The sequence below is a fragment of the Fundulus heteroclitus genome, chromosome 19 (genome assembly GCF_011125445.2).
Source record: "Fundulus heteroclitus isolate FHET01 chromosome 19, MU-UCD_Fhet_4.1, whole genome shotgun sequence".
NCBI lineage: Eukaryota > Metazoa > Chordata > Actinopteri > Cyprinodontiformes > Fundulidae > Fundulus > Fundulus heteroclitus.
The window spans coordinates 556,155-578,287 of NC_046379.1; the positions used below are offsets into that span (position 1 = coordinate 556,155).

Sequence of the window (22,133 nt, forward strand, 5' to 3'; positions counted from 1 at the left end):
AAAACGGAACTAGAAATAAGTAAAATGTTCTTAAAATGAGTGAATCTGTCCTTGATTTGAACAGATAAATAAGAGTTTTGCACTTAAAATAGGAACAATCATCTCAATCATCTTATTTCAAGTGCAGGATGTCTAATTATCTTATTTTAGGGGTAAAAATGCTCATTCCATTGGCAGATGATCTTATTTTCCTGTGCATATCAAGGATAAATACACTAATTTTAGAACATTTAACTTATTTTTAGATCCGTTTTTGCAATGCAGAACCCAAATGTCTCGGTGGAACAAACATGCTTGGGGTGAGAATGACTTTAATCCGGCGGTTTAAAGCTGAAGGAGAAAGAACGGAGGCCTGTGCAGGAAGAGCTGCTGCCAGAGGCCCTACACTGCAAAAAGAGAACTAAAAATAAGTTACATTTTCTTGACATTAATGTATTTCTCCTGGATTTGAGCAGGTAAATAAGATTATCTGCCAATGGAACGAGTATTTTACCCCTAAAATAAGATAATTAGATATACTAAACTTGAAATAGGATGGAGATGATTGTTCCTATTTTAAGTGTAAAAATCTTATTCCATTGGCAAATAATCTTATTTTCCTTCTCAAATCAAAGAGAGATACTCTCATTTCAAGAAATAGTTTCTTATTTTTAGCTCTATTTTTGCAGTGTAACCCACCAGGAGCCCTCTGCGCTCCTCCTCACCTTCTGCTCCTCCTTCTCCCTGGCGATGTGGCACCTCTCGATCTTCCAGTGGCGGAGGAAGTCCCGGAGGTAGCCGAAGACGGTGAGGATGCCGTAGCCCACGTAGGTGAGAACGGCCACCAGCATGGGCGTCTCTTCAAAGGACTCCCCGACGGGCCGGCCACACCAGGCGCCATGACGCGGCGCCGCTCGGCCCTGCACAACACAGACAGCAGCATCCATGGAGACGTTAGGAGCTCATGTAGGCTGCAGAAAACGAAACATTTAATTAGCGCCTGGCTCCTTTGTTCCATTGATATTCACGTCTGATATTCATTAGATTAATTAGAGCCCAGCCATCACCTCCATCCTCCAGAGTGAAGCCATGAGTAATGACCATCGTAACCTTTTCCTTAATTACAGGATCTCCATCTCATGGCAAACAGAGCATCTGAGAGCTCATTAATAACGCCTCGTGTAGGGACTAATTAAACATTGTGCTTCCAGCGTCGGCCCGCTTAAAGCAGGGCTCTGTGCATCATCTTCCAGCTTCTGTGGCGTCCATAAAGGCGTCCAGACCCAGGCTCAGACCGGTGATGATGAGATCTTCTGCATGTACAGATACATCTCAGCCACGCCTAGCTGCACAGCTCTGGTCCAGACGTGGACTCAGAGACCTCACTGGTGCTTTTTAACGGGCCTGCCTTAATCAAGGGGGCCTCTGGACCTTCTTTGTCCCCTTTATGCTCAGAAGTTGGATTTTTCACATTCCCAGTTGGAAAAACACCAGGAAGGCCGGCTGAGGTCAGAACATGGCTGGTAGAAATCATTTTCACTTGATTAAACCCTTAGAATGTCTACGATATTTTATAAACCCGCTGCTTCCGACTCTCCGGCCGTTTCTTGGCTTTCTGAACTCAGAGAGAAATGATGTGGTGTTGGCATGGCAACAAGTAAATCCCTCACCTGCAGCTTTATTTCTGGGACGAATCCAAACCAGGATTATTTCCCACACCAAGACTTTCCTGGTGTTTCACAACCCAATTTTTCCATAAAGAAATTCATTTTTCTAACTAGCGAGGGACAAGTCAAACCTTCTTTCAGCCAGCTGACAGGTAATGCACAGCAACAGGTGGGGGAGGGGGCATTGTGATTTAATATAAACTCACCTGTCGGCGTTTTACTGGGATCACCTGCTGGTGTAACGCTGGATTTGACAAAACGACTGAAATGAACCAGAAAAAGGTGATAAAACTGAACTGGGCAGAGAACAGAGGAGAGTTGGAGGTAAACTGGTTTTAAATCTTCTCTTTGTGTATACAGAGTGGATTTTATTGGGCTTTATCTTGTGTGTTTATGCAGAGATTTTATCTGCAACTTTATCCAATTCTTTTAAAATGTTTAGAGCATTTTACAGTATGTATTATTATGTGTACAGAGTGGATTCTATTGGGCTTTATCTTGTCTACAGTGTGTTTATGCAGAGATTTTATCCAATTCTTTTAAAATGTTTTACAGTCTGCAAATAATACAAACATTCTTCTGTAATAGATTTTTCTGAACATTTCACCAATTTGTATTCATGATTATTCAACATTTTTCCTATTATTTTTTACCCTAAATAAAATAACGTTATTAGAGCCGCACCTTTAACCCGTCAGGCTGCTGAAACTACTTAATTTCCCCTCATGGACATTATAAAGTTTATCTTATCTACATGTTTGTTAAATACATTTATGAGCTTATTTCCTCCACTGTTGAGGTGGTGGATCAGCCAATCAGCTCTCTCTGTTTCCACCTGCTTCAGACACTGTTAGCCTCGCTAAACGTCCTCTTTAACAGTTTCCCCTTTAGGGGCTCTCTGAGGTTTATCTTGAGGTACATTTCTAAGAAAAATCTTAGAATTAAGGAAATTTTAAGAAGTACGGAAGAGAAACCGAACCACCAGAAGTTAACAACCCGGTCAATTGATTAGGACCAAAGTAACATTTTCACGGCTTTTTAAAGCTTTCAGAAAACTGGAGCATCTTCTTCACACGTGAAGCCTTTCAGTAAAGATGAATTTAGGCTGAGGTTGGGTTAGTTTGGCCAGAGAAATGACTCTGATGTGACGTATTTATGTTTGGATCGAGCTGAACAGGAAGGAGCTGGTGGTTCTGATCTAAAACGCTCCACCAGCCGATCCTGGGGGCGTCTCATTAACCGGGGGGGGGGGGGGGGTAGAACCTCTCCATTGTGCATTTCTGCAGCCGTGTGGCTCTCCTCTGGCCTCGCTGCAGCGGAGCATGTGACCGTCATGCTGCTGCTCCAGGAGCCTTAACGAGCAGCAGGCCCGTCATGTGCAGGAACTTTATCAGGAGCGCGGTTTCTCTCTGATGATCCAAACCAGCGGAGCAGAGAAAACCTCTCTGTTCTTGCAGGAGATCGTTTGCAAAGCTCTAAATAAACCAACTTTCTGAGCTTAGATGTTTTGGTTGTGAGCGGCAGCAGCAGCAGCAGCAGCAGCAGCAGCAGCAGCAGCAGCAGCGTGTTGTGGCGCTGCATGAAGGGAGCAGCTAACCGGGCCGTGAAGGCAGCACGCCGCGCGCCCAGGGGAACATTTCATTAGCCTGTGTTGGAAAAACTGCAGGCGGGCAGGAACAGGTGCTGCGGGTCGGCGTCTCTGTTAGCAGCAGAATTCTGCCGGGCCACGGCGCGGGTGGCACCGACTTCACATTCCTCCTGATTCTCTGGTTTCTACGGCAATCAGAATAAAAGTGAAGATAAGAAAGAGTGTGGGTGTAAATCAGGCAGAACCACAGGAACATGGATGCTGCTCTGCAAACAGAACCTCAGGTGACTACTGGGTCCGGTTCAGTCAGTGGACCACTAACTAGAATAAACCAGGGCTAGTTAACATTAATGAACAGGTAAATATAAAAAATGACATTATTTTAGTATTTTAACTGAAAAACACAACTTTAAACTTAGCTAGTTCTGCCCACTGGCCCAACCTTTGGTCACCACTGGCATAAACGGACATTATTTCATTTTTTTTAATGTCTGAACACGTGATTCAAACAGCAACCGTCAGGATAGAGTCAGTTCTGGGGATTGTTTAGGAGAGTTTTACTGATTTGATAAACGAGACAACCATGCCCCCCCCCCCCCCCCTCTGTGGACAGGAAGCAGGGCGGCTGCCAGCAGACATGCAAAGCAAGCAGCCGAGCTCTGCTGCCTTGTAGGAAAACGCTGCAGCATAAAACCAGAAACAGAACATTTTACGTTTTAAGCTCGGTGTGTCCATTTCTCAGAGCGCGCTGGGAGCCAACAGCTGCTTCCCTCCAGAAATGTGGCGATAAAACGTCGGAGAAAAGCCCTCAGACCTCGCTAGCCTTCATCATCATCATCTCAGCTTCATTCTGGAGAACTTTGGTTGTTCTCTGATACCCAGCAGTGAAGTTTTCCAGGAAACGTCTGAACGAGTGCTTATTACACACATAACTCATCACATGTGAATATGATCCCAGCTCATCACCTTTCACTGACGCTTTGCTTTTTCAAACTTAGGACAAAGTCTCTAAACCTGATAGTCTGGCTGGGACTGCCTCTCCTGAGCGGTAAAACCAGCAGAACATTTCCAACAGCCAGAAGAACGTTTTTAAAACAACACAGACGTTACAACCACCACCATATTAAACGTTCTGGTGGTTGTTCTAGTGCAGAGCTAAACAGATATTTCAGCCAGGAGAGCCTCCCGTGTTAAACGTCTCAGTCGGTAGAAGGGATGGAAGGCTCTCTGGAGGGTTTTACTCCCACCATGCAGACGGTAACGCCGACCTGCACTGAAAGTCCCCATGAAGGGACGGAGCCGTTACCCAGAGGGCAGTGGCTGTTACACAGCTCTGCAGTTAAACAGAATTTAACCACTGTTTTAAAACAGGGACAAAAAGGTTAGGTGTAGGGCTGGGGGATATGCAACAAAAATAATATCTCAATGTTTTTAGTCTGAATCTTGATATACGATATTTATCTCGATATGTTTATATCTCTATCTATCTATCTATCTATCTATATCTATATGTCTATATCTCTATATCTATATATCTACAGACAGACAGAAGGATAGACAGATAGACAGATAGACAGATAGATAGATAGATAGATAGATAGAGATAGATATGTTCAGCTTCCCGTTACCTGCTGACATTTAAAGATGCGTTTGATTTTGGTCAGAGGTGGGGGGGTCCATGTTAAACAAAAGCCAGGATAAATGTGATCCGTTCATCCAAACTCAACATTTCTCCTGTATTTTTCCACCTGGGATCACAGAGAAATGTGATTTCTGAGCATGAATCAAAGCCACCCTGATGTCAGGTTGTGGCAGCTTCACCAGTGGACATACCCCGGCAGAAAACACTGTTTCCTCTCCAGTGGCCCACAGCAGCTCATTGACACCACAGATAGATGAGGTTAGGTCTTCTTCTTTACTAAACTCAGGAGAGGCTGCTGCCAGTGCTACTTAGTAGCTCTTACTGCACATTGATCAGGAACAAGTTGGGTTTTACTTCACAGATAAGGGCCGTCCAAGAGTAAGAATCGGCCCTACCGATGACCGCTGCTACAGAAACCAATCATTGGATCACTAACTAGCTTTATTAGGTTTTAGTTTTGAAAGCAGTGGCAGATTAAGTGCATTAAAACTGTTTTGAATTCTTCATATTTCTATAATAATCCCAATAATTGACAGACGTCTAAATGATTTACTCTGTGTGTGTGTGTGTGTGTGTGTGTGTGTGTGTGTGTGTGTGTGTGAAAGCCCGGATTCGGATGTGCACTGATCCGGATCAGCCCTGTTGTCACTTCAGATTTATGGCAGCCGCCCTTCCAGCGGAACAGCCGCTCCCTGAAAAGCGCTGAGAGGGCGGCACCAGCAGCCCGGACCCGTCCACAAACTGCGCCGAATTAAGCAGCAGCCCGTCGGGACCAAAACCCAGCTGCACCTGCCTGGAGCTCCGGTCCGGTGACCGAGGAACGGCTTCAAACCGAGCAATCGCGACTATTTTAAACGGAGTCCTGCGTCCCAACTTTGAGCTCCGGTGCTCCGGTGCGCATGCAGCTCTGACCGAAGCGGCAGCGGTTCTCCCACCGTCCCGTCCCGGGGCCTCACCTCCTCCCCGTCCTGGTCCCGGTTCTGCTCCCGCGGGCAGAGGCGGAGGCTCTTCGGGAAGCCGTTCCGCTCCTGCCTCGGTCCGTTCCTCGCATGCGGACACGCTCCCCCGTAGCCGGCGGCTTTGGACGCGGGGCTGTCGGTCATCGCTGGGAAACGGCCGTGGAGCCCCGGCGGTATCTGGCATGTATGCAGCGGGCCGCCTGCGGTACGGAGCGGGGACAGGATGCGAAGCTGGGCGGCTCTCCTCCACGTCCGACCCGCTCAGCCACACATAAACACGGGGCAGAGTGACCTGCAGATGCTCCTCACACCGGAAACCAACGGTCACAGGGGGCGGGGCCACGGCAGCCACAGGGGGCGGGGCCACGGCAGCCACAGGGGGCGGGGCCATGGCAGCCACAGGGGGCGGGGCCACGGCAGCCACATGGGGGCGGGGCCACGGCAGCCACAGGGGGGGGCCACGGCAGCCACAGGGGGCGGGGCCTAAGCAGACGCAATGACAACAGTCCAGCATGCTGACTGGATCTATGAAGGTTTCTGGATGCCAAATCATTTGCTTGCAGTAAAATAGTAGAAAACCAGCAGAGCCACAGTGATATTGCGTGTTGCTAATTCTCTGTTAATTAAAAGTAATGAGCTATATAGCCTAAAACACCACCCATAAAACACAAAAAAAGTGTTTAAATGTCACAAAAAAAGTGTTTAAACATCAAACAGAGGATCTAAAAATGTTTGGTATGAATGTTAAGCTTCTTTAATAAAAGCTTTTAGCCCCGTGATGCACCGTTTACCTGTTGGCACCTGGACAGGCTTCCTGACCAGGTGTTTGACTTTGATCAAAGCATCAAGTCATTTTTAGTAAAGACGCTCAAGCCAAAGTGTTTTATGATATAACTAAGTCATCAAGTCTATAAGTCCAGACCTGTGGTGTGCAGCACAGTCAGTGAAGTCAAGTCAAATTATTTGACAAAGCCGTTTGGCATCTACCTGCAGGTTAGAGGGTGGTGTTCTATGAAAAATGGAGTAAAATGGGCTTTTCCAGGCATTGCTTAGAAGAACTGAGTGCTATGATGAGAATTGGGATTGTAGAGGAAACAAAAGGTAAAGAAGTGCAGAAAATGACAGCTCAGCTAAAGGATTGTCAAATGTGACGACTTGGGAACTGAAATCAGAGAAAGTGGTGGACAATGCATCATCCCCCTCTAGTAGATCAAAGAGTTTCCAGAATAGCAAAATAGTTTCAGACCATAAACACATTTTTCATGTTTTATGCAGGAATGTCCTTAGCAGCTGCCTGTATACCCCTCAGACCTCATCCTCCTCAGCAGGCGGTTGTCCCTTTAAATGTAGCAGGACTAAAAGTCTGTAGAGGACTCAATTGAAACTCAGTTCACAACAGAAAAGATAATTTAAAGGTGACATATACATATGCAGCATTTTAAATATATGTTGTTGTGTCTGCTGAGTCTCTAGGAGCGAAGAATGGTTGATTACAGTCCCTCCAGTAGCAGCGTAGATTTCTTTAGACTCTGATTGGGTCATATTTTTCAAGCCGTTGGGCCGTTAGGCCTTTGGGTGAAGTTGAACGCTCTGCGACCTGCAGGGTGGCGGAGTGTGAAGTGCCTCCTTTAGATTTAAAGGAACGGCACCAAAACAAGTTGCTTTCAGACACAGCTGAGAACATGGGCAAAAGGAGGGGCTGTGGGGCAAAAATACAAGAAATTCAGACCAAAGCACTGCTGGGGCCGTAGGATTTATTCCCCACGTCTGTCTGCTGAGAGCGTACTGGGCATGCTCACTGTGATTTCAGATGTTCATTACTTAAACAAACGTTGGTGGGCCCAAATATCCTGGCGTCTCAGGAGGATTTAGCCTCTGAGTTTGTCAGTTTTCTAGCAGACTTAGATATATAGACACAATGTTTATAGCAGCATTTTATTTGTAAGGGAATCACTCTTTTTTACAATATTGCTCTATACAGAACAATCCTGTCCCGCTGATTATTGTGAGCATAGAGCTCTGCAGGGACTAAACTGCAGGTGGGGGTTGTGGCTAATGCAGGGATGCCACAGCTGCTGGTGTTCCTTTTTACCACATTTTCCTTCCGTTAAACTTTCTATGATTTTTTAACCATAATAATAATAATAATAAAAAAAGCTTGACGTATTTCACCATGTGTTTAATAAATCTATAAATATACAAGTTTCCCTTTCTGAAACAAGGGACAAAAAACTGTGAACATTTTCACAATTTAAATTTTTTGAGCTGTCCTTGTAGAACAATGTTATAACCTGGTTTATAGAAGAAGGGTAGAAGAAGCTATAGGGGAAGCAGAGCCACAATAAAGCTCGGATTCTGTTCTGGTCCACTGAAAATTCTGCTGAAGGAGGAGTTATTCACGTTTAAAGGTTTTTAAGAGGAAACCTGTTTCTGTTTCTCTTGGTTATCTGAAGTGATTTGTCTCTTCATAACCACTTAAAACACGTTTATGATTATATATTTATTGTTTAATTTTAGGAGTTAGTCTTGTTCAGTCAAAATAAGCCATTTTTCCACTTTTGGGGTGTTGGAAAGAATTATATTTGTTAAATCTCTGAATTAGGTCATGTCTTAATTGCTTTTACCTAAACAATGTAAATCATAAACATATTTGTAAATCTTGAGAAATAATATTATCCTTTTACTTTTAAAGATTAACAGCATAAATCTAAAAAATATTTTTTATGACATGATAAACGTTTGATAATTTTTTTAAATTAGTTTCTTAAATTTCTATTTGCTGCAAAGTTGAAACGGCTGGTGTCGTGGTCCATTTGCGCCCCCTTGTGGTGGTTGGATGTAGAACCTGCACGGTTCTGCGTTAAAGTGCATTATAAGCTGTGAAGAAGACTTATAGATGCTGAAGATCCTCCTGGAAAAGGAAACAAAATGATTTAAATTAGACTTATTCAGGGATTATGTTGTTTCTGTGCTGCTACAGGTGAGATGTTCAGCCAGGGAAGCTTCAGATGTGACGCCTAATTTTACAAAAGCAAGTTAAAAAGGTCCAAACTAAGGAAATAAGCTGCTGAGTCCATAACAGCTGTGACGGTAAATGTGTGTTTTTATGAGTCTCTTCTCTTTATGCCATGGTTCAGGTTATGATGACATGTCTGGTGGCGCTCCTTTGGGTCCTGATCATCGTGGGTGAAAGAGCAGCCCAAGGCCAGAGACCCCGCAGGAGTGTTGTCTTCTCAGGTAGGACGTCTGAAGGGCGTCAGATGGAAACCACAGGGACATAATAATAATAATAATAATAATAATAATAATAATAATAATAATTATAATGTGAGATAATAGACATGACTGAACTGCCCAGAGCCTTGCAGAAGTATTCACACCCTGTCACCTTTGCCAGAGTTTCAGACATTCCAAACACAAACTTTACACTTTTATTGAGATTTTATGTCACAAACCGACACAAAGTGAAGCGTAACTGTGAAGTGGACTGGATGCAAAATAATTCATGGGTTTTTATGATTGATCACAAATAAAAACCTGAAAAGTGTGGCATGAATATTTACTCTGACCCTTTTGGTCTGATATCACTAAACTCATTAACATTTGAATTTAAAGAAAGATTTTCTCTCATTGTTTTGGCATTGAACGTGTAGCGATAGCTTCGATACCTAAGTGACCTAAAACACTAAATATTTAGTCTGATTTTATGTCAGACTATGAGAAAAAAGCTTACGTCTTAAAATGTGATATATGGAAATATCTGGTTTCATTGTAAATAGATTTGGAGTAAACATTATGTAAAAAAAAAAACAAAAAAAACACAGAATGTTATGAAATAATAATAAAGGACAGACGACAGGAGTATTTAGGTTTATGACCTGATAAATATGGTACAGTTTACATCATCTGTGTTGCACACAGAGGCCAACGATGAAATGCTTCGGTTTAAACGGTAAGCTGAGGTTGCTGGTTTGATTTCCCACAGACGTGAAGCTGAAGCTGTTCAAGGAGGCTGACTTTGACGGGCTGAGCTCTCTGATGGTCGGAGACGACGTCGGTCGGCTTTTCATCGGCGCCAGAGGAAAAGTCCTGGCGCTCAGTTTGGATGACATCACGATCAAGACCAATGAGGTAGGACCTGGACCGGGCTGGTAAAACTGCAAAGTTCCCAAAACAGAAAGAGACACGTGTTTGATCAGAATCAGACATACTTTAATTATTTTCAGAGGGAAATTACTAAAATTAATAAATTACTTAATTAAATACTTGATCCCTTGTATTTTTAAAACATGAAGGGGTTTCTCCAGACATTTCCCCGTTAACCTCCTGGTTTGCTTTCAGGTGAAATGGACGGTGAGCTCTGCAGACAGAGGCGTCTGTGAGATGAAAGGCCGGAGCAGCGAGGTACAGAGCAGGACGTTAGAAGTAGTAAAATAATTCTTCCCTCTGCTGGAAACTGTGTCTGGAGGAAAAGCTGCTCTCCCAACAGGATTGTGAAAACTACGTCAGGATGCTGCACCCCCTGGATGATGGCAGGATGCTGGCGTGTGGGACCAACGCCTTCAGCCCGGCCTGCTCATACCTGGTAGGTACCTGCTGGGTGTGAGCAGAACTAGAAAGCTTAAAACCAGAACCTTTGGCTCAGACCATGCAGTGGGTCGTTTTTAATCAGAAGAATTCAGGTTATGGTAATAAAATGACGGGTGCACCAAAGTGTAGAAAGGTTGCTTTGGTTTCTCATTTAACCCTCAGAAAAAAAAACAGCTGCATGGAAGAATGAGTGAAATAACTTCTGCAGTTTTAAACTTGAGTTTTTGATAAATAGAAAATAAAACATTTAAAATAAACTGAGTAACATTTAAACTTTCTTCTCCAGACGTTCAAAGGAGGAAATCTCACCATGGAAACCGCCGTCCAGGATGGCAGGGGGAAGGTGCCCTTTGACCCCTACCAGGACTTTGCCTCCATGATGGATGGTCGGTGCAAAACTGCTCATCATCTCTGTTATTTAGCCCAATCCTGAGTACAGCTGGAGCAGTAATTAATGCTTCCCTCTCTTAATGTTTTCAGAAATCCTTAATAGTAACTTATTAGTCCAGCAGGCGTCCTCTGGGCTGCACAGAGAAACGTCTGCGTAGTCGTTGACCTGCAGCTGTATGATGGTTTAGACCAGAACAGATCTACACAGTGAACGTGTCAGAAACCTTATTTTCTAGTTAAAAGCATTTGCATGTCATTCCAGCAGCAGCATTTTGTTGCCTTTGCTGTTTGTCCTTCATGCAAACATGTGTCAAAGTCAGCGTCAGAATCATCAGAACGTTTTCTGATGCCTGCTGCATGGTGGGGCCCTGACCGGCTGCAGCGCTGTTCTGCAGGACCTTCTGGACCTTCTGGACCTTCTGGACCGCTGCCAGCTGTTGTTTGGACCTTAACATGTCTAAAGACAAAAGAAATAAAACATTTTTCAGGTCCGGTTCACTAACCAAAGCCATAAAGTCCTGGTGGACCCACCTTTAAGCCCCTCTGTCCCACCACGGTGGAGAAGCAGCAGACCTTTGTTCCTGCTGTCAGTTTAAAGTTTAAACTAACTGTAGATGATAATGTGCTGATTTAAAGTCTCCATCAAATTACTGCATTTTAACTTTCAGCTCCAGTTTGTGGTTTATTTTATTTTGCTGTATTTTTTATATTGATCTGGTTTTTCCTTCGTGAAGCTGCATCTTCATGTCTTGTCAGTTGCCTGTGAAATTGCTCGGGTGATGGTTGCTGCAACGGCCCGTTGTGAAAGAATTGCCCCTCTGAGACCTTTAAAGTAAAGTCTAAGTTTTGTAACAAGGTTATAAGCAGAAAAACGAGAGCAAGAGACGAAACAAACAGAGTTGATCTACGACTGAAGACATTTAAATTCAAACAGGCTGTTTATCAATTTAATCACAAGTTTAAGACAGAAACCCGGATTACTTCACAAACGTGTGGAGACATGTTTGTTGGTGGAACGTTGCTCCATGAAGGTCTTCTACAGTCTGGACGGACGGTCAGGAGGTTCTAGATGGGATTCAGGTCAGGGAGACATGCAGGATGGTCCAGAAGATGGAGGTTATTCTCATGTGTGAACAGCAGCGTGGTTCTGGTTGGAGACCCAGTCATCTCTGCATGGATGAAGGTCCTCAGCTAGCAGCAACATCTCCACAGCGCCAGCAGCAGCTTGATGCTCCTGCAGCACCTGAAGCTCTGTTGCTCCAGCGAAGGAAAAGCTCCAGGACCAACAGCGCCTGCTTCTCCAGCGGGACATCAGAAAATTACTCCTTCTTCTACCTGTGAAGGTCCCACGTTGGAGCTCCTAGCAAGGTCCAAGCAGGAGATGTGACCTTTGGTGTTCCCCTCTTTAAGCCCTTCTGCTGCAGAGGCCATCTTCTGGTCTCTGGGCTGCAGTCAGCACCAGGAAGACCTGGATCTTCTGGCTCAGGGCAGAGGACGGTTTGTGGGTCAACCACAGGACATTCTCTGTGACATTGTGAAGGCCAGATTTATTCAAATCTGACTTTTTCAAGCTTTTAATCAGCTGATAAACAGCCTGTTTGAGTTTAAATGCAATCTTTAGAGAGTTGACTCTGTTTTGTCTCTTCATTCTTGTTTGAAGCTCAGACTCATTCTGCTTTGGATCCAGCAGAAAGCGTCTTTTCCTCATGTCCAACCCGGTTCTGCTGTTGACCAGCTTTAGCTGTCAGGTAGATTCTCAGGTCCGGAACGTGAGCAGAACCAGCCTCACGGCTCAGCGGACTCAGCAACAGTGGTGGAAACACTGAAGAATGAAAATGTGACCCTTTCCGTTGCGCTCCACAGGAAACACCTTATATTCAGCAGCTTCTTCAAACTTCCTGGGCACAGACATGGTTTTCCAAAGACACGGGCAGAACCCCATCAAGACCGAAGCCAAGCGGTCCTGGCTCAACGGTGAGGCGGCAGGCTGGCCCGGTTAACGGTGCCGCCTCTTTATTCTTTCTCTCTGAAACGTTGTGGCCACACCTGACCTGACATCTGGAATGATCTGATCCCAGAACCCACCATGATCTCCATAAACCTCGCCAAACTCAACCAGACCACAGAGAACCGCGAGGATGACAACGTGTTCCTGTTCTTCACTGAGACCGCTGTGGAGGAGCGACGCAGCGACCTGCGGCTGTCCAGGGTGGCCCGCGTGTGTAAAGTACGTCTCAGTCAAAGCCCCCCCCACAGACGCCTAGAGTCAGCATTAATGCTGCACTTTTGTTCTGACCCAGAGCGACGTGGGAGGCATGAGAACTTTACAGAGAAGGTGGACGTCTTTCCTGAAGGCCCGCCTGGACTGCCCGTTTGGAGATGCGGGTTCACCGTCTCTAGTGCAGGACGTCTTCTTCCTCCAAGATGAAGACAACTGGATGGAGAGCCTTTTCTACGCAACCTTCACCTCCAACCCGTAAGTCGCCTCTGCTCAGGTTTCCTGTGCCACAAACGTTTCAGATCTCGGCCCTTCTGCCTGGGACGATGTTAACTCCTTAAGGCCCATTCATACCCTACGTTTGGCCTGCACGTCCGTATTTCTGTCCGTACGTTCTATCCGTTGACTCTTTCATACCTCCGTCCGTTGAGGTGCGCAATAACCAATATTTCCTCTAGGTGGCAGTGCTGGGCGCCAATGATTCGTCCAAGACGTGATTTTGTTGTATTTGCTCCGTAAGTAAACTTTTTGTTTGTCCCTGTGCCCCGGACACGAAACATCATATATGTGTGGGTAGTAGAATTATAACCTTCTTTGTGATTTTGTTGACATTTTGTACTACAAACTCAATAGCGCCCCCACCGTTTCCGGTAGTATTGCTCCGTATTGATCCGTTTCGTCCGTAATCGTAAGCTCCCAATTTTCGTGTCAAAATACGGACGAACGTATGAAACACTCCACACGTATCCGTATCCGTCTTTTACGTGAGGTATGAATGGGCCTTAAACCTGCCTAACGAGCAGGCAGCTGGATTTAACGGGCAAATGAACCAATAAATCATTAATTAGAGCAAACAGACTGGAAGCTGCTGTCCGGCAGCCATTAAGTCAAAGGTAAGAAGTGAGAACACTGTTCTAGTTTCATTGAGCTTCACCAGGCGTCATCAATTATGTAAAACAGATGAAGCTGCGTGGAAGAAGTAAGCAGCTTCTAAACCCTCATTAAAGAGCAGATAAACCCCAAATGTGCTGATAAACTGTAGAAATTGGGCCTTATGGGTATTATCACTTCTCCAGGAGGAGTGAATGCTGCTTATCACGACTTTGATGTAATCAACTGGTTCCCTTTATAGGATTTATTTTTTACCAATCTGTATAATCTGATTGACTTTGTAAAGTGCCTTGAGATGACATGTTTCATGAAATGTCGCAATATAAATTAAATTGAATTGAATTTAATTGAAGTTACTGTGCAAATTTTGACATTTTTGTGCAAACCTGTTTTATTCTTCCTAAAACCGCCTCAGTGCTGACCTCTATGGGTTGAAACGTGGCTACTGCAGTTGAATTTTCCTATTGGATTAAACGGTACAGCAGCTTGGTACTGTATACGTATTTGTTACGGCTTTGAACGTTAGCTCATGTCAGCATTGATGCTGCTAACATCACCTTATCACCCAAAAACCGCATCAATCCTGATTCAGGCATCGCTGATCAACTGCCCTGATCCACTCAGCAGTGGTTCTGTTCACTGAAGTTTCTGCTTGGCGCTCTGAAGATCCCACCGCAGCGTTTTCAGTCCTGTTGAGGAAGGGACTTTGACTAGGCCGTTGCTACACCAGTGTTTGGAGTCATTGTTCTGTTGGTGACCCAGTTCGGTCTGAGCTCCGGCTGTTGGACCGATGGACTCCGGTTTGACTTCATGATGCTCAGTTTTGCAGAGGAGTTCACGTTCCACTGAGTTAATGAACGATGAAACGAGCCCACATCATCAGCCGTCACCGCCGTGTTCAACAGCTGCTGGTGTCTGTGTCTAGGTTTCATTTCCAAAAACATGGTTCTGCAAACATCTCTACTTCTGTCCCGACAGACCTGGTTCCAGAAGTCTGGTCCTTCATTAAGATAAAAGTTTTTCTTGTTTCCCGTTGCCTCCGTACTTGTTTAGTCTTTCTAATTGTGCTGTCATGAACTTTAAACCAGAGCTCTGTTTTCTGGGTATTACACGCTCAGATCTTTGCTTGGATTTGCTGGAACAGACTTTCTCAGCTCCTGCACACCACAGTTAGGGGAGAGTTAGCACAGCGAAGAGATCTGTGAAGATGTATGTTCCTAACAGAGCACTTCGCTCTCAGACTGCAGGTCTGCTGGTGGTTCCTAGAGTCTCTAAAAGTAGAATGGGAGGCAGATCCTTTAGCTATCAGGCTCCTCTCCTGTGGAACCAACTCCCAGTTTTGGTCCGTGAGGCAGACACCCCGTCTACTTTTAAGACTAATCTTAAAACTTTTCTTTGTGACAAAGCTTATAGTTAGAGTGGCTCATGTTACCCTGAGCTACCTCTATAGTTATGCTGCTATAGGCTTAGGCTGCTGGAGGACATCAGGGTCTAATTTTCTCTCTCTATAGAGTTCTCCTGTTCTTCAATTATGCATTACGTGTCGTCATTTCTGCTTTAACTTTCTGTTCTCTCTCTTTTCTCTTCATAGTAGGTACACCTGGTCTGGCGTTCTGTTAACTGTGACATCATCCAGAGAAGACGGCTCACCCGCTACTACCATCTAATGTAGAACAGATTACTAGATCAATGTGTGCTTCTGTGCTTTTTTGTCTCTCTTGTTGTGTCTCTGTTCTGTCTTCTGTAACCCCAGTCGGTCGAGGCAGATGACCGTTCATACTGAGCCCGGTTCTGACGGAGGTTTTCTTCCCACTGTCGCTTCATGCTTGCTCAGTATGAAAGATTGCTGAAAAGCCATGTACAATACAGACGACTCTTCCTGTAGCTCTACGCTACAGGGAGAGTAGCGTAGAGCTACAGGGAGAATTGAATTGAAGATTCAATTCAATTCCATTAAATCTTATTTATATAGCGCCAGTTCATGAAACATGTCATCTCAGGGCACTTTCCAAAGTCAAATTTAATCAGATTATGCAGATTGGCTCAGATCTTTGGCTCTCTGTATAAACCGGGCTGACCTGGACGTCTCCGTATGAATCTGTATTGCTGCGGTATTTAACGGTGCTCCGGTGTTTCCGCTGTGTTTGAGCTGGAACTAACGGGACATCGTTGGCAGGGAGCCGTCCAGTACCTGCAGCCAGTCTGCCGTCTGTGCCTACAAGCTGTCGGACGTCCGTCAGGTTTTCAGGGGCAGCTTCCTGACTGAGAGCGATTCTGGCGGCTGGGTGACGTACGCGGGAGCAGAGCCTTTCATCTACCCCGGCTCAGTAAGCCTGGAACCCAGACTGGCACAAAAACGGCTTTAACGAGGCTCAGCCCACGATCTGAGCGGTGTTCTGTGTCTTCAGTGCATCAACGACGAGATGCGGGCCGGCGGCGTGGTGAGCTCCCTGAACCTGTCGGACACCACCCTGCTGTTTGTGAAGCACCACCCTCTGATGGAGGGGGCGGTGGCGCCGGTAACCGGCCGGCCCCTGCTGGTCCGCTCCGCCACGCAGTTCTCCAGGATTGTTGTGGACAAAGTGACGTCCCTGGATGGACAGCAGCACCACATCATGTTCATCGGCACCAGTGAGTAACCGCAGCCTGGAGCACGCACGCTAACCGCATCGGTGAACTCTGGCTTCTCCTCCAGCCGCGGGTTGGCTGCAGAAGGGGGTGTGGCTTAACGGCGAAGGAGGGCGAATCGTGGAGGAGCTGCAGCTGTTTCACGACGCCCAGCCCATCTACTTCCTCCAGCTCTCCTCCAGAAGTGTAGGTTTCCTCTGTGTGAGCCCAGAGTCGATGGAGCAGAGCAGGCCTGACCTGTGGTGTCCTGTAGGGCCAGCTGTACGGCGGAGCCAGAGCTGCGGTGGTCCAGCTCAGCGTGAGGGACTGCAGCCGCTACACGTCCTGTCACGACTGCCTTCTGGCCAGAGACCCGTACTGTGGCTGGGACCTTCTCAGAGGCCTGTGTGCTGCTGTTGGTGGCGCCTCAGACGCCTCCATGTATGTGATGTAAACCGAGACGTGTGTTCAGGGTGTTTCTCTGTGACCAAAGGAGACTTTTCCTCTGTTGCAGGGTGCAGAGCCTCGCTGACGGAGACGTTGGAAGTTGCCCCAACGCTGACTGCAAGTCAAAGATTGCTCATATGAGGCTCTTTACACATGTTTACCCTAGTGAGGAGAGTAGTAGGAGAATCTCCATGGTCTTCTTGTCTTCTCCCACAGGGCAACAGCCGTTTACCGCCGTCCATCTGGCTGCTGGCGTGGCACAGTTCCTCCCCTGTTCCCCAGACACCAACCTCCCCGTCAGCTGGAGCTTCTCTGGCAGCGTCCTCCAGCCTGGACCCCGACTCGTCCTGCTCAGCCAGGGCCTCGTCGTCACGCCTTCCTCCACCGACGCCGGCCTTTACACCTGTGAGACGGTGGAGGAGGTGAAAGGCAGAGAGCACAGGAGGACGGTGGTCCGGTACCGCGTGCAGGTCCACGATAAGTCCAGCAGGATCCAGGACGTCGCCGTCATCGTCTCCGCTGTCTGCGCTGGCGTGGGTCTGATGTTTTTATACAGATGCTGCAGACAGAAAGTTAAAAACCATGTTGGCTGTGGCAATAGATGGAGGGATGCCGACATGGGGGGAACCGAAGTGACCGGGGGTGGAGGAGAGGGCGGAGCCTTGCGATGAAAACAGATTTATAGTTCGATAATAGAGCAAAATGCCTTTTGTATGTTAAAAATAAATGACTAAAAGTATGAAAGTGTGCTTTTCTATCTGTACCACTAACATCATGCTCAGAAGGTGATATGTTCACCTCCCTGAATGTGAACATGTTTTCTCTGTCTGCACAGCCCGGCTTTAACCGGACAGCCAATCAGAGACAACGCTGAGCCTCACACCTCTGGATCAGAATCAGATTCATTTGTTGAACTGATTTCTCTGGAAACCCCAGCAGCCAATCAATCAGGGCCTCTGCAGCTACAGGCAGGAAGCTGACAGCCAATCACAGAGCCTCATTCAGCTTCCCTCATCAAAACATCCATATTTCAGTTTTTATTATTTTACTAATGCACCAACTCAGCAGATTACCTAAAGTCATGGTCAGAATAACAACAGCTTCACATTTATGTGTAAAGTATAAAACCAGCTGAAAGCTAAACTAAGAAACTGCAGCCAGACGTGACTCAGCTTCATGATCAGCAGCAGAAAAGAGTTTTCAGCTTTTATGAAGATTTATTATTTTTTAGACTGAAATGTTTGCCTCTACCATGAGAGTCAATAACTTCATACCAGATTGGTCGGCTTAGGGTTAACTATGCCTGCTGCTGGTGCTGGTGGTCAGCAGAGAGGAGGAGGAAGAGGAGGAGGCAGATGAAGATGTGGATGTTCTCTCTAGGAGGGATCAGCAGGTTGATCACATGTCTGGTCCCTCAGTGAATCTGTTCTCCTCACTGCTTCCTTCTGAAATGGCTTCATTTCTCATTTGTCCATGTTGACCTGCCGTCTGCTTTACAGACGCTGGAGCTCATTTTACAGGATCAGCCCCTCCCTGACACGTTATCAGTCCTGAACAGACCCAGTGGTACCGTGGTTCTGGACTCTGCACCCTCTGCCTTCCTTTGTAGTGAATATCTGTAGACTTTAGGATGAGTTCTTCTCCTGCTCCACTCTTTCTCTTCTACGTGCTTCTAACTCTGCGTCTGTGCTTTTCATCACTAGACGGGACGCGTCTTCCTGATTCATGCAGGACTGGACTCAACCATTGATTCCCTTATTTTAATCACATCTGTCTGTGAGCTGCTTTCTTTTGCAAATCGGCTCTAAATAGAAAATAAACTGAAAGGAGTGATTGAAACTCTTACCGATGGATTAACCGGATCAGAGATCAGAATTTGAATTTTGTTTTTATCAGCAGCAGCTGAGGAGATTTCTCAGAGAAAGGCCTGATGTTGCTTTTTAAATGTGGCCTTGAACTGGGTTCTGTGGTACCGGTGTCATTTTTTCTCCTTTTTCCTCTCCTCCGCTCCATCTCTCCATCAGTATTTTTCTACCTTTTCTGTTTTTCCTTTCTTTGTAGTTTCTCTCCTGCTGTTTGGATGGCGGCGCTGTGACTGGAAAACCTCCTGGTTCCTCTGGGAGCATTTTGAAAAGTCAGCCGATTTCTTGGAACAAAGAGAAAAAGTAAACCGTCTGATAAACGGCAAGAGAATAAAAAAAAGCAACGGTGACAAGTTGCTTTTAAATAAACTGAACCAACAGGTTGACTAAAAGAAATACATTATAATAATACATTTCTTCAATATTTATCTGCATGAATAAATACAGTTAAGCAGTAAAAACAGATAAATACACAGAATATTCTGATATTCAGCTTTTTATACAGAGAATGCACGTCTTTAATTCACAGCAGAAGGAAAACTGCTCACATAAATGTTGATTCTCCAGGTTTTCAGCCTTTATTATTACACCCAGAACTGCTACTTCTACTACAGAAGCTGAGGGCTTATTGTTGGACTTTTAGAGCATCACAGGGAACTGCATGCAGCCACAAGATGGCAGGAATGGATAACCAACAGTTTTCTGTTGGCCCTGAAATGAGAGGCAGTGGATAAAAACCTGAATAATACGGTCCTGTTTCATAAATTAGAATCCAACGAGGCTCGGTTGTCAGATTAAAAGGAGCTTTTTTAAAATAAAGCCCTTAAGAAGATATCAAACGTAGTTTTCATCAAACCTACATAAAAGGTTTTTTTTTTCTGGTCTGATGTAATATTCTAATTTAAATGTCGTGTTTTCCTGATCTGTAACCCAAACAGACTGGTCAGCAAACGGGCCTGACCAGAACCACGTAGAGAACCTGTGGAGTGTTCAGAGGACGATGAAAGACACCAGAACCAACGGTGACCTGAAGGTCATTAACAATCCAGAACCTCTCAGCAGAACCTCAGGTGAATCAACACGCCGCCATGACGCAGGAATTCATGCAAAACGAGCCCAGACCCGGTTCTGAGAGCAGAGACATGAACAGACTTCTTTAAAATATCCTTTTTTATTCATCTGATGTAATGTTCTGATTTTATGAAACATTTAATTTTGGGTTTTAATTTTCTGTTTCCAGAACCATCACAATTAAAAGAAATAAAGAGTTGAAATGTTTCACTTTCTGAAACGAAAAGTAACTTTTTCATGATGCTCTAATGCTTTGAGATGCAAGTATTAATAACAGTAACTTCTTCTTGTTCATAACTCTATATAAGCTTATTGAAAACACCCGTTGGCAGCGGGAGGTAAAATAAATGTCAGCGTTTTAGTGCGTTTATGGCTGAATAGTTGTAGTAAACCTGCTTCTACTGAAGCCACACGTTCCAGCTAATTAAATAACGGCCTGTGTGCTGATTATCAATGCATAAAAAGATGAGCTTATTGTAGTAAAATCTGCAGCTTTATTCATTTCTAATGCCATAGATTTTCATTTCATGTCAGTCAAGTATAAAAGCAATGAAAGGGGCCAATGAAATAAAATAAAATGTATTTATTGGCCCCTGCATCACAAACACCGTCATTTGTTAGAAACTCTTGGACTCCAGGACTTTTTCTCACTGCAGCCATTTTCTCTAATCCACCACAAAGAAACACCTCCACAGCAGATATACCTTAGAGAGATTGCTTCATATTATCTACTATCCTGTTTCGTCTGTTCTTGTTTGTGGGTGAACAGGAGAGACAATAAACCATAATAGGAGTGTTTCCTTAATGTAAGTACTTAATTAAGTCAATTAGTGCTGAGATGAAGCCTGGAGAGGTGAAGCTGAAAGGAGATGGGATGGATGAAGGAAACTACAGGGAGAACAGTTTAAGTGCTGAAAAAAACACAGCTTGATTTCAAGCAGTGTGCTTTTTTAATTATTATTGTTTCTAATGCAATAAGAGGCTAAATCTGTAGAATGAACCTAAAGCCAGGGCACAAAACAGAAAGTTCTGGTTTCAGTCGGCTCAGTTATGGGGACGATAAAGTTTTAAACACTTTCTGTGGCTTTTCATTACAAAACCTTATTTATTTGGTTTTATTCATGTCAAAACTAAATAAATATTTTACATGGCTCGTCTGGGATCCTTTTTACATTCACTTTCTTTTTAAATCTCATCTATAAAAAGTAAGTAAAACTATCTGATTTTGACATTAGGACATGGAGCAACAGAAAATTACTTAATGTAGATAAATTACTAATTACTGAAAAAATATTGTTCCCTTTATTTAAATCAGCTTTAACCCATATCAAACTATTATAAAGTAGTATTCATAGCAACAATTCCAAAACCACACATTCAGAATAAATCAGGCACCTCGAGTATCATTAAAACTGTTTAAGGAGGAGATTCCCTTTCATTGTAGGGGGGGTAAACATAATAGATGTAATAATTGGTGATTAACTTGGTTAAAATGGCATGGCCAAAATCGATATTTGATAATCCTATATTATAAAACCTTGTCGCTCCAAATGCCACGTGTCTTCAGGAGGTAATCATTAGCGTCTGAATCAGAATTGACAAATATGTAATTTGTGTGATTTTGCTGTTTTTTCCGCTGTCACTGGCTCTGCTCTCTCTTTTCTCTCCTCTCGGTTCGCTCACATCGCTCGGCCCCGTCCTCCTGCGTTTTAACGGCACTCTGTCACCATTCAACCAGAGCAAAGGTGCAGAAAGCGGCTGAATGTGCCACTAAGGGCCCAACATGCTGCACACACATGAATGATGCAAACTCCAGAACACAAAGAACAAAATGCTCAGAAAAACGTCGAGAAATGCTGCAATTACCAAACACAGCAAGTTAAAGAAAGCTGTAAAGTTGCTGTAAAATTCAGGATTGCATAAATAAGCAGATGTTCTATAATGACGTGTTTGAAATCACCTGAACATAACTTTTTTCCAGGGATCACGTTAACGAGGGTCTGGGCCCACCTGGGTCATGGAATCCCTCTAGTGGAAACATGTTAATTTTAATTATAAAATAACAGTTGCACTGTGACACTGAATTTCTCCACAGTAGGATATATAAGGGATGCTGCATTATTAATAAACCCATAGGCACCACATCCTGAGCTCAGTATAACCCTGAAAATGACCCTTGCTACATGTATTATGCCAAATGTATTCTGGCATGTTCCTGAATG

At 44.7% G+C, this 22,133-nt stretch overlaps 2 protein-coding genes across 7 annotated transcripts in view; one reads left to right on the plus strand and one right to left on the minus strand.

Moving 5' to 3' along the window:
* LOC105939739 (serine palmitoyltransferase 2) overlaps nt 1-6,173 on the minus strand; it is a 20,286-nt gene extending 14,113 nt beyond the window's left edge. For all 4 annotated transcript variants that reach the window (XM_036150880.1, XM_036150879.1, XM_036150878.1 and 1 more), the window contains exons 1-2: nt 5,833-6,173; nt 705-899 (exon numbers count right to left, since the gene is read on the minus strand). In XM_036150880.1, the coding sequence (XP_036006773.1) occupies nt 705-899; nt 5,833-5,979 (342 nt within the window). In that variant the 5' untranslated portion in view covers nt 5,980-6,173. The remainder of the gene's footprint in view (nt 1-704; nt 900-5,832) is intronic.
* Nucleotides 1-17,660, plus strand: part of LOC105939740 (semaphorin-4E) — an 18,725-nt gene extending 1,065 nt beyond the window's left edge. The window contains exons 1-14 of one of the 3 annotated variants that reach the window (XM_036150877.1): nt 8,757-9,072; nt 9,821-9,966; nt 10,177-10,239; nt 10,325-10,420; nt 10,712-10,811; nt 12,679-12,789; nt 12,894-13,042; nt 13,116-13,291; nt 16,101-16,251; nt 16,333-16,555; nt 16,620-16,738; nt 16,806-16,972; nt 17,046-17,095; nt 17,195-17,660. In XM_036150877.1, the coding sequence (XP_036006770.1) occupies nt 8,964-9,072; nt 9,821-9,966; nt 10,177-10,239; nt 10,325-10,420; nt 10,712-10,811; nt 12,679-12,789; nt 12,894-13,042; nt 13,116-13,291; nt 16,101-16,251; nt 16,333-16,555; nt 16,620-16,738; nt 16,806-16,972; nt 17,046-17,095; nt 17,195-17,649 (2,115 nt within the window). In that variant the 5' untranslated portion in view covers nt 8,757-8,963 and the 3' untranslated portion in view covers nt 17,650-17,660. Of the gene's footprint in view, nt 1-8,755; nt 9,073-9,820; nt 9,967-10,176; nt 10,240-10,324; nt 10,421-10,711; nt 10,812-12,678; nt 12,790-12,893; nt 13,043-13,115; nt 13,292-16,100; nt 16,252-16,332; nt 16,556-16,619; nt 16,739-16,805; nt 16,973-17,045 lie in introns of those variants that run through there. The other 2 variants (XM_036150876.1, XM_036150875.1) reach the window with 2 other exon arrangements.
* The last annotated feature ends 4,473 nt before the right edge of the window (nt 17,661-22,133 follow it).